Below are 12,658 nucleotides of genomic sequence, written 5' to 3'. Positions count from 1 at the left end.
TTTGTTTTTAATGAGAAGCTGAAGAAATACAGAGCCAAGAGCAAGCCTGTCAGGATGCAGAAAAATCAGATACTTCACCTTCTGTTGGGCAGAAGGCCAGCCATGATGGGCCCAGGAGAAAGGGGTAAGACCCAGCCTTTCCAAGGGAACATTTAGTTTTTATTCCAGATACCTCTGAAATAAATACTACGCTGTTTTCCAAGTCTGATATCACTTCAGGGACTGAGAAGAGATCAGAGACTTGGCCGAGGTAACTCCCTCCTATCGTTCTCTTCAGGAAATGCAGTTTTAATTACTTTCAGTCTTAGATAAATAAAGGTCCCCTCTGACCTGAATATGTAAGAGTTTTCTTTTCATTTGACATATCTGTTCTAGCACCAAATGCTTCCCATTATTTCTAGGGAGAAGACTTCCGGTCAGAGCCAGTCTTGTCTCTAAAGATTTGACAAATGCATTTGTTGTAAAATGTCAATATCTGCCCTGCCACCCTCCAGCCTGGATGCTGATATATGAAATATCCAAATCAAAGATGTATTAGTTGGGCTTGAAACATTATACCCCCTGTTAAAAATGCAGACTTCATTAAGGAAAAAATACACTTAGCTGCATCAATAACTTGATTCTGATAGTGAATATATGTGCCAATCGCTGAGAGTAGGGATGGGAGGTACATGGGGGAGCAAGATGTAAGGGAGGTACTGGGAAACCAGGAGCAACAAGAGTCTATCAAGGGGAGAAAAGTGGCCCCCAAAATGCAAGCTATAAGGACCAAAAGGCAAGCTGCCTGCTTCACATTCCTGCCCTTTACAATCTCAGTTTCTCAAGTTACTGGCTGGTTTTGTGGCTGAGGTGTTGGGAATTCCAATATGTGCCAATTAACTTTATGGTCATTTTCAAGTAGCATTAATTTCCTCCCTCAGCAGAAGCCAGAGTAAGAAGCTGCCACTGTTGAACCTTTATCTGGCTACAAAAAGTCTGTATTTTAGAATCCAGAACTGTGGGTAGGAAGGAATTCTAGATGTCATCTAACTTAAGCACTCATGACTGACCATGTCTTCCTTAATTAGCAGAGATGAATAGGAAAGATAGCCTAAGTAACCACACATCCTGTGCACTGACCCTTCCTGCCATTTTGAATAAATTTATCACTCCTCAGGACTCTCACAATGCCTTGTGTATGTGAAGCACTTATCATATAGCACTCCAACATCCCCCTCCCTGCAGGCATGTGCACGTGCCTGCACACACATGCACACACACATTCACACACGCACTTAATTGTAAGCTCCTTTGGCTCTGGACCAGTGGCTTCTTTGCTTTTATGTTGTGACATCCAGCATGGTGTCTGGCTCATTAAAAAACTATAAATGACTTGTTTGATTGAGTAACTCAGAGCCCACAAGTGCTTCTAGGAACCGCAGTTTATAAACCAAGCCATCAGAGAGCAGGTTATAAAATGATGGTCTTGAAGTTAGGAGGAAATAATTAAATTGCCAGCATGTAAATTATACAAATCCTGAATCATTAAATCCTCATAGCACTGGACTGTTCTGCTGAAAGTCAAACTGGAATTTGATGGTTCTTTAAGGAATAGAACATCTAGTTATGGAGAAAAACTAAACATCTGAAAAGTTACTAAGTATAAAAGAATTGCAGGAAAATATAAGATGACCATATGAGCTACTTCAGAGTCTTTCTAAAACAAGGAATACCCATTGCCCATTGCCATCGAGTCAATTTCAACTCATAGCGACCCTGTAGGAGAGAGTAGAACTGCCCCATAGGGTTTCCAAGGACCAGCTGGTGGGTTTGAACTGCCAACCTTTTGGTTAGCAGCAGAGCTCTTAATCACTGCACCACTAGGGCTCCACAAAACAAGGAAAGGTGTTAATTAATCACAAGAGTTGGCATAAGGCAATAAATGAATGGCTTAGATAATCAGTGCCAGGAGGATGCAGAAGTCATCAGGAAAGACATCAAATTGCAATTAGGACTTGATGAGGACCTTGAAAGATGGATGGGGTTCAGGGTAGCAAAAAGGGGAAAGAGTGATTCCAGGTCGGGGAGACACCTTAAGTAGAAAGGCAGAGGTAGAGACATGCACGAGCTGGTCTCAGAGCAGCGTAGAGAGACATTAAGTGCTATTCTCACGAAAAATGTAATTTTCCAGTTAGATTGAGGCCTCTGACACCTTGACAATGCCACTTTTCCAGAGGCCTTTGGAACAGAGACAACTTGGCAGATTCTATTAAGGTTGTCACAGTACTTTTGGAATTCTTTTTTTCCCGCCTAGAAAGCTGCATAATGTAAAGTAAATGACCTCTCCCAGTGCCATTGCAGAAAAAATATAGCTTTGATTTTTTTTTTATTAAACTGTATTTGAAAACATCCATGTTTTGGAATTCAGTAACCTGGATCAGAACTTGAATTGTCGTTTCTGAAAAGTTGTTTTTGCTTAAGTTTCAAATAATTGAGTGAAATGGAAATGCAATTAGATTTCATCTGACATGAGACACTCCATTGTAAATATTACTATGAAGTGAATTATCATAGAAGATATAAGGATGGTTTCTAGTACCTGAATTCATTCACTCATTCCACAAGAGCTGACTTGGTTCTAGTATGTGCCAGGAATCCCTGTGGGACCAGGGGATGTGGCAGAGAATAAGAAGGGCAGAATCTCCACACGGTAAGCATTAAAACTAATAAATGAATTCAGCAAAGTGGCAGGGTACAAGGTCAACAGATAAAAATCAGTAGAGTTTTTATACATCAGCAATGTGAAAGAGGAAAAGGAAATATTACCTTATACAGTAGCATCTAAAAGAATAAAATACCTAGGAATAAATTTAACCAGGAAGATAAAAGACTCATATACAGAAAACTATAAAACATTGCCAAAACAAATCAAAGATGACCTAAATAAATAGAAAGACATTCCATGTTCGTTGATTGGAAGGCTTAATATAGTTAAGATGCCAATACTACCCAAAGCAATCTATAAAGTCCATGTATTCCCATCAAAATTCCAATAGCCTTCTTGACAGAAATGGAAAAGCCAATCCTCAAATTTATATGGAAGGGCAAGGGACCCTGTCATAGATTGAATTGTGTCCCCCCAAAATATCTGTCAATTTGGCTATGCTATGATTCCCAGTATCGTGTGATTGTCCACCATTTTGTCATCTGATGTGATTTCCCAATGTGTTGTAAATCCTATCACTCTGATGTTAATGAGATGGATTAGTGGCAGTTATATTGATGAGATCTACAAGATTAGATAGTGTCTTAAGCCAATCTCTTTTGAGATATAAAAGAGAGAAGTGAGCGGAGAGAATAGGGGACCTCATACCAACAAGAAAGCATCGCTAGGAGCAGAGCACGTACTTTGAATCCCAGTTTTCTGTGCTCAGAAGTTCCTAGAACAAGAGGAAGATTGATGACAAGGACCTTCCTCCAGAACCGACAGAGAGAGAAAGCCTTCCACTGAAGCTGACACCCTGAATTTGGACTTGTAGCCTACAGACTGTGAGAGAATAAATTTCTCTTTGTTAAAGCCATCCACTTGTGGTATTTCTGTTACAGCAGCACTAGATGACTAAGATAGACCTGGAATAGCTAAATCAATGCCAAAGAATAAAAATAAAGTAGGAGGGCTCACACTTCCTGACATTACAACGTACTATAAAGGTACAGTAATTAAAACACGCTAGTACTGGTATAGTAACAGACACATAAACCAATGGAATGGAATTGAGATCCCAGAAATAAAACCATACATCCATGGTGCTAAATACATCAAATGGGGAAGGAAGAGTCTCTTCAATAAATGGTTCTGGGAAAATTAGATATCCACATGCAGAAGAATGGATCAGGATCCAACCCTTACACTGTAGACAAAAGCCAGTTCAAAATGGATCAAGGACATTGATCTGAAATCTAAAACCATAAAATTCATAGAAGAAAATGTAGAAACGAAGCTGTGGGATCTAGGTTTTTGTGAGAGATTATCTGATACGACAACAACGTATAAGCAGCAAAAAGCAAAATAAATAAATGAGACCTCATAAAAATTAAATATTTTCATGGAAAGACTTTATCAAAAAAGTGTAAAGACAGCCTACAGAATGGGAGAAAATTTTTGGGAACCATATATCTGATAAAGATCTAATATCCAAAATTTATAAAATACTTCTACAACTCAACAACAAAAAGAAAAACAATCCAATTTTTAAAAAAAAAAATGGGCGAAGGACTTGTACAGACATTTTACCAAGGAAGATATTCAGATGACCAACAGGCACATGAAAATATGCTCTAAGTCATTAGCCATTAAAAAAAAAAAAAGTCATTAGCCATTAGGGAGAGGCAAATCAAAACCACAATGTGATACTAGCTCACACCCATTTGAAGAATGACAATGATAAAGAAAAATGGCAAATATTAGGTGTTGGAGAGGTTGTGGAGAAACAGGAATGCTCATCCATTGCTAGTACTTTGCACACAGAGGTTGCCTTAAGGGCTTTCTCTGGATCCCAAGCAACCACCAGAATACCAGGATGAGAATTTCACCCAGTGGCACCAACCACTCCATGAGTGTTATGTCCATTTACCCGATCAAGTCGTGCAATAGTGAAAGCCATTTTAATTACTCATAGGCAACAGACAGCATACAATAGGAATAATCCTTGATGAACAGTTCTCCCCGGCTCAAAAGCTGTCTGAATGGAGATGGGAAACTTCCAAGCATGTTCCCTCACTTTGCACCTTTGGTGAAGGACCCCCAAGGAGCTTTCCCTACCTGGTATTATACTCCAGGGATTGCACGTTTCACTGCACAGAACACAATGTGAATTTTCCTACCTGAGCACCCAAAGAGAGGGGTGGTCCGACATGTGGGCACCAGCCCAGAACTGTATCTCTTTAATCCTGCTGTTTATTTAAACAAATCATTAGGCTTCAGAGGGGGAGGTGCAGTGGTTTGTTCCAAAGTGCAAAGATGCTGGGGGTGGGGGGTAACTATAGCTGTTCAGGCCATACAAAGAATTGCCTCCTCTCAGTGAGATAGTAAATTGGTACAGCCATTGTGGAAAACAGTTTGGTGGATCCTCAAAAAGTTGAACATAGAACTACTATACAACCCAGCAATTCTACTCTTAGACATATACCCAAAAGACCTGAAAGCAGTGATGGGAACAGACATATGAACACCAATGTTCATTGCAGCACTATTCACAATAGCCAAAAGGTCCAGCAACTGATTAATGGATAAACAAAATGTGGTATATACACACAATGGAATACTACTCAGCCATAAAGAGGAATGACTTCCTGCTGTGTGCCACAGCATGGATGAACCTTGAAAAAATTATGCTGAGTGAAATAAGTCAGACACAAAATAACAAATACTGTATGATATCACTTATCTGAAATAAGCAATTATATAGAAACCTCAAGTAATTAGTGGGAGGGAGGGGGAAAGTGAGGGATTTTGCTTAGAATGCATTGAATGTACATTAATGGTAGTGGGATAATTTAGAAAAAGATACCAAGAATGGTTGCACAACTTGAAGAATGTAATCAATGTCACTGAAGTGTGCAAACAGAAATTGATGAAATATTGTATGTATACTGCTATAATAAAAAATATTTTTAAAAGGGAGCAGAGTTGCTTCTCTCAAGGAACTGCAGCCTAGTAGTTTGCTACCTCAGCTTGTGCCAGAAGAACATCCTACTGCGTTTTTCTGAGCAAGGATAGTTCTGATCCCTATTCTCAGTCCCACGGAAAACAGGTTCAGCCCAGGCAGTGTTTCGCCATTCTCAGGTAACAGTGGTGAGTGCCCAAAGTAGGTGGTCTCTTGTTTAGCAGGGCAGAGGCTTGGCTTACCAGCAAGTGGTATGACCTTGGGAGAATGCCATAACGTCCTTCACCACCACCCCTAACGCTATAGTACAGAGGCACTGCTAACTCTCCAGAACCTCTCAACCCAAGGCCACTTTATTGAGTCATTTACTTTGAAAGCACTAGAAATGGCATTCTAGAAATCAGTTTTTAAATGACTTATTTCTTATCTTTTAATTTAATTTCAGATTTCTTCTGAGCAAGTTCAGATCAGCAACCAAAGGAGAAATCATGACTACAAAAACTGAAAGTGGGCAGAGCTACAGCTTGGACTTAGAGAGCCAAAACTTTTGGAGTTTAAAGTCAGTTCCCAGTTCAGACAGGTAAATGATACACAAATTGGGCAATGGTATGGCCTGAGGATAAGTTTGTTGTATTTCCATCTAAACAGAAGTGTCTGCGAATTAATTACCACTTGGAGAACTCCGAACACAGAATGTGAAAAGCCGGGAAGATATTTTTTAGTTGAAATGGAAAGCACTTACTGTACTTCTGAAATTATAGCTATTGGAATCATCTGTGTCACCTGCAGGGATGAGACATATTTATGTTTTGGTACTCAGTTCTGCAGCTCAGATGAAGATGTACAGGGAAAGTAAATTCTTTTCATTGTTTTTTTTTTAACCTTGTTCTGTTTAAGATTCTGAAAAAGAAATCTCCAAGTGTCACGTACATGCCTTGCAGCTCTTAAAAAATTACTACTAATTTCATTGTCTGAATTACCTCAGAGAATTTTCCATAAATTGCACTTCCTTCTAGTCCCACCTCCTGTGACTCTGTAGTGTGGTCAAGTGAGGCTCTCCTATGCTCTGCACATAAATAAGACCTTGTCAAGTTAGGAGAAATAGAAAGAATAGCCAAGAGCATAGTCATCTCACATCAAGCTTGATTTTCTTTAGCCTGTTGGGGCATAAGCCAAGGCTTATTTTCATTATTTGGATATTATTGAAGTCACAGGAAAACAAAAAGATCTACCCTAATGTTTCACTGATTTGTCCAAAAACTAACCCCCTTTGTTTGGAGCTGCAATATTTCCGAAAAGACAGGTAGTTAAAAGTGGCAGACTTTCCCCTTAGGTTCTGTAAGTGGAATTGCATTCTTCCCTGTAATCCACTTTAGCATATGGATCAGGAAATTCCCCTAGAGGAAACAGTCATCTGTCTATTTATTTCTTTTTATGGTGACTCTCCATAGCTGTTTCATTTTCTCCATAGCATCCTTGCACATAAATGTTACTTGATGTAAAACTACACAGAAAAATAAATATATATAAAGAAACATAAAATAAATCATTATCTACAATGAAAAGATCACCACTGTATTCAGTATTTCCCAAATTTTTAAGAATGCAGATGTTTTTCCTTTATAGGTTAAAAAAAAAAAATTAAACCTTGGTTGCTTTTGTCCTTGGAATAATTCCCTTCGACTTCCCTTGGGGTAGCCTCATGCCATGTTCCACAAAATCTTTATATATAAATCTCATTTTTGTTCTCGATTGTTGACCTCATGACTCTGAGATATTGATGGAAATTATTTAGATTATAAACAGCCAGTCCAGTGTTGCTGTTTTGTTCAGCCTCTTGGTAACTCTATGGTTTATGCTTCAGGGCTAGCTTATGAGAGGAACAATATATATCAAAAGAGGACAGATGGAATTCCTTTTTATAAAAACAAAAAGGCCCCTGACCTAACAAAGTTGTGTTGTGCCATTTAAAACTAAATTTTCTCAGCAAGAATAAAGAGCATGCTCCCCAGTATCAAGGTACTTATTCCATTCTTCCAGAATCTACCTACCTAGGTTTACTCCTTGTATTTTATCCACTGCTGGGTGTAAATAACCATAAAGTTATATGTGTATTTCACCAAATACTGGTGCACTGACCCAGGGCTTTCTTGTTCTTGTTGTAAACTAGAAGTAAGTCTCTAAGCAGACATTATCTTTTAAATTATAAATACCCAAAATGGTTTTCAGATAATCGGACTATAGTTGCCAGGGGTACGTGGGTTTAAGTGTGTCAAGAAAAATGTTTTCCCATCACATCGAGAGAGAGAGTGCACATGCTCAGGGGATCAGTAGAGCAAAATGACCCTTTCCTAGAACGTGCATTTATCGCAATAATGACTCATTAATGGAGTGCCACAGTGAGATGAATTGCATTATCCCAAAATCATTCCAAAGAAAGTTAGAGCAGGAGGTGACCCATTTTTCTTAACTCCTATGACCTAAAGAGATTGAAAGATCTCAGTCTCTTTGGTCTATTACCTGACTCAGCTTAGCAATTAATTCCTCCTTGCTCTCCACAACACATAATGTTTCCTCATGGTTTATTAGTCTTTTTCAGAGCAGCTAGGCTTGGGCATTCTTTTTCTTTTTAAGTCATATTATTTCCCACAGAGTGGAAATGCAATTTTATCAGATGTCTGGCTGACTTTATTTCTTTTCAGTAGTTTCAAAGGAGGGAAAGGTATGAATGTGTTAGAGAAGACCCAGCGGCCTCTCAGAAGAGCGTGTCCAATGGCTACTCTCTGGTTGCTAGGGACATTACACATGAGGCAAAGGGATTTTTTTCAAAAGAATGTAAATGTAAATTATAGTTAATTAGCAGGATGGTACTCAAGACAGTGATTCCTAACTCCTTTTAAGTTGTTATAAGTAGTTGCTTTGGTATGATTTGTGAGATCTCCATCTTAGGCCATGCTCGCTTGGCAACAGACCCTCAGACAAGGACTCACAGGCAAGTAATTTATTAAGGAAGTGATTCCAGGAGAAACCAGTAAAAGGGTAGGAAAGAAAGGAAAAGAAGCTTAACAAGGCTGCTATATTTGAGGTCTCAGACTCAGTCTGATCCTGCAGGAGGCTCAGGAGCATAAATTATATCTCAGTGTTTTTTTTTTTCCATTTCAGGGACCTGGATCATTGTACTCCTATAAACCCATTGTCGTTGAGTCAATTCCGACTCATAGCAACCCTATAGGACAGAGTACAACTGCCCCATAGGGTTTCCAAGGGGTAGCTGGTAGATTCCAATGGCTAACCTTTTGGTTAGCAGCCAATCTCTTAACAACTGTGCCACCAGGGCTCCTTTGCACTCCTATAATGGTCAGTAATTGACTATTGATGCCCCTGGAATAGGGTTTCCAGATTTAGCAAATAAAAATACAGGATGCCCAGGTAAACTTGGGTTTCATATAAACAACATTTTATTTTATTTTTTTTTAGTATAATTATGTCTCATGCAATATTTGGGACATGCTTACACTAAAAAATTATTGTTTGTCTTAAATTCAAATTTAACTGGGAGTTTTGTGTTTTATCTAGTAACTCTACGCTGTGCTCAGGGTGGGGACATAAACTCCTGGGCATTTCTAGACCTCAGTCCAGTGCTAAAAGGAGCCCTGGTGGTACAATGGTTAAGCACTCTGCTGCCAACCAAAAAGGTTGGTAGTTCGGGCCCATCTAGCAGCTCCAAAGGAGAAAGACCTTATGATCTGCCCAGTAAAGACTACAGCCAAGAAAACCCTACGGCGCAGTTCTACTCTGTTACATGGGAGTTGCTATGAGTTGAAATCAATTCTATAGCACCTAACAACAGTAACAGCTCTAGTACTAGAGGGCAAACCTCTGAAGGTCAAAGATTTAAGCCATTAGCACAAAAGCCCTCAGAAGATAGGGTGGGGCATACAGAGCATGGTAAAAGTGATCCAAGAATATCTGAGTGGGGGTACCAAAATGTTCCCTAAAAAACATAAAGGGAAAGTAAAACTTTGAACTTAAAAATTCACTCTGTTCAGTAAAAATGGATGAAGGGGCCCAGGACAGGAACCATTCCCGAAGCCAACTCTTCAGACGTGGATTGGTCTGGACAATGGGTTGGAGAGGGATGCTGGGAGGAGTGAGCTTCTTGGATCAGGTGGACACTTGAGACTATGTTGGCATCTCCTGCCTGGAGGGGAGATAAGAGGGTGGAGGGGGTTAGAAACTGGCGAAATGGACACGAAAAGAGAGAGTGGAGGGTGAGAGCGGGCTGTCTCATTAGGGGGAGAGCAATTGGGAGTGTGTAGCAAGGTGTATATGGGTTTTTGTGTGAGAGACTTACTTGATTTGTAAACTTTCACTTAAAGCACAATAAAAATTATTTTTAAAAATGGATGAAGGATGATGCTGTGCTTCTCAGCAGCATTTTTATCATGCTATTGGAGAATATGGCAAACATTTTACTGTGGAACCTTGTTCTCATAACCATCTAGTTTCTCCTCACTCTCATCCCTCCACCACACACACAGGCACACACACCAGTTCCATCCAATTATTTTTAACTGCTGTCCAGTAGGCCTGGGGCTAATTGTCACAGTCTCCCTTAACTTCACGAGCTGCTTTGGCTGGCTCTCAACCAAAAGCAAAGACCTCCACCAGTCAGACCAGCCCTTACTGAGCTCTCATTCTCATTCCAAGTAACACTCTCCTCTCTTTCTACATGAAACGTGGCATTGCTGATACCTTCATGACTAAAAAACTTCCTTCTTTCCTCATATCCATTATTTGGACAGACTGAGTTTATTAAACCCATTCTATCATTAAATGATTACATCCTTTTTTCATCCGAAATAAAATTATTTTCCCGTCCTGAGTGTAATTTCCGTTGATATTTTTACCATTAAGATGCCAATTAAGCAGTATCCTCTAACTAGTAATTTGACAGGAATGGACTACCCAATAAACAAGGTGTGCACAGGCTTACTTGTGCTTCCTTACTAATTTGTAGTGCACAATTTCACCCATTTTTCACATTAAGGTGGTGAAACCCATGCGAAATTGTGCGCTACAGATTAGTAAGTAAACACAATTAAGCCCATGGTACCGTGCTTACTGTAAACCCCTGTGTACCTTGCTTACTGGTTAATCCGCCCCTGAATTTGAATATAACAAGTAGGAGGTGTTCTGTTTCTGAGTCAGGACCACATCCATAAAGTCAACACTGGTTTCTTCTGTGTATTGGATAAAATGCTATATAACTAGTTGCTAATGCACTTAGCAAACTCCTTACCAGGTGGAAAAATTGTTCAAATTTATAGCATATCACTAAAAGTTTATAAATTTCATTCCATAATACTAGCAAGGTGGATTGACACAGTGGCTGCAACAATGGTCTCAAGCATAACAACAATTGTGAGGATAGCACAGGACAGGGCAGTGTTTTGTTCTGTTGTACATAGGGTGGTTATGAGTCAGAACCAACTTGATGGCATCTAACAACAACAACAACAGCTGTGATGGTCCTATGTCTCAAAAGGATAAAAGCTGTAAGGATTGTCCTCAGAAGCAAAATTACTTTCACCTCTTCCCTGTACCTTTGTTTAATTTGGCTGGGGCTGCCAATTTCTCTTTCTTCTTATTTAAAACCAATTTGGGTGAACTCAGCTACTTGGTAACAGCAAGGGGTGGGCAAGGAAAGCTGTCACAAACGCTAATAGCCTAAAGCAATTCACAAAGCCACAGCATCCTGAGAAGAGTGAATCTTACTTCCCTGAAGTAACAGGCACATAATAGAGCACGTGAGGAAACATGGATTCACTGGAATATCTAATTTACTTGGCCTGTGACCATACTGATGGGAGATACACAAGGTCTGGAGTTGCCAAGAAACTCTTGAACTGGAAACTTGTATTTGTGAATCGAAATCGTCCCTTTGTAACCTCATCCTTTGCCCATCATATACAGCTATCTTGATTTGGTTTCCCCCAAAAGGAAACCCTGAAATAAAAATTTCAGAGCAAGTGATTTGTTTACGATCTTGTCTTGGGAAACACAGATAGTGGAGTAGAGAAGTGAGCCAAGGAAGGGAAGGAAGCTGATAAGGGTGTGTTATTAAGCCAGTTACCACTGTGGACAACCAGAGCTCAGTCTCACTGGGCAACTCTAGGAAGTGGTGTAGAGTACACATCAGAGTTATCCAACCAAGAGATGTGGAATCTGGGGCTATTTATACATCAACTCCGTGTTCATCATTGGTTGAGGGCTGCTTTTAGGGTACTAACTCTAGCACTTCCAGTTTACTCTGTGCACCAGAGCTCCATGCTCCTGTGATCAGAAAAAGCCTTCAAGCAGAGAGTTGTGAGTGTTTCCAGTAAGCAGGATTCTGCAGGCAGAGCTGAGTGCTGAGAGGAAATGGGCAGGGCACTGACTCCCAAGCTTTGCTTACTCCTGCTACAAAGGTGGAGTTTGTCAGACCACCAGTTACTCAACCCCCAACTTTTGTTTATTTTATGTGCATGTGACTTTCCTCATTAAAACGTCGATAATGTGAGGAGATCTGGCGGCTCAGTAGTTCAGGCAGATCCTTGACACTACACTTGTTTGAACTACAGCTGGGTTCTTGATTTGATTCATTCTTGAGATCAAATTATTATAAATCTCTGAAGCCTCTTCCTTGCTATTTTGTCTGTTTCTCTGGTTGTTTTCCCTAAATTCAGTACCTTAGCATGTTCTATTTCTATGAATAAAATCTAACACATTTCCCTCCTCCAATATAATAAATTTCTTTTTTACTCATTGTCACCCAACATGTATTATGTAACATGTTACATTTTGAGGGAGCCCTGGTGGCACAATGGTTAAGCACCAGGCTGCTAACCGAAAGGCCAGTGGTTTGAACCCACCAGCAGCTCCGTGGGTGAAAAGACCTGGTGATCTGCTCCCATATAGTTTACAGCCTAGGAAACCCTATGGGGCAGTTCTACTCTGTCATATCAGATCAC

The 12,658-nt window shown here is 39.9% G+C and overlaps 1 protein-coding gene across 6 annotated transcripts in view; it reads left to right on the top strand.

The window, feature by feature from the left end:
* SYTL5 (synaptotagmin like 5) overlaps nucleotides 1–12,658 on the top strand; it is a 640,677-nt gene that overhangs the window by 203,544 nt on the left and 424,475 nt on the right. For all 6 annotated transcript variants that reach the window (XM_049873446.1, XM_049873447.1, XM_049873450.1 and 3 more), the window contains 2 exons: nucleotides 19–124; nucleotides 6,091–6,225. In XM_049873446.1, coding sequence (XP_049729403.1) covers nucleotides 19–124; nucleotides 6,091–6,225 — 241 coding nt within the window. The remainder of the gene's footprint in view (nucleotides 1–18; nucleotides 125–6,090; nucleotides 6,226–12,658) is intronic.

This window comes from Elephas maximus, chromosome X, assembly GCF_024166365.1.
Source record: "Elephas maximus indicus isolate mEleMax1 chromosome X, mEleMax1 primary haplotype, whole genome shotgun sequence".
In the NCBI taxonomy this organism is placed as follows: domain Eukaryota; kingdom Metazoa; phylum Chordata; class Mammalia; order Proboscidea; family Elephantidae; genus Elephas; species Elephas maximus.
This window is presented reverse-complemented; position numbering and strand designations above follow the sequence as displayed.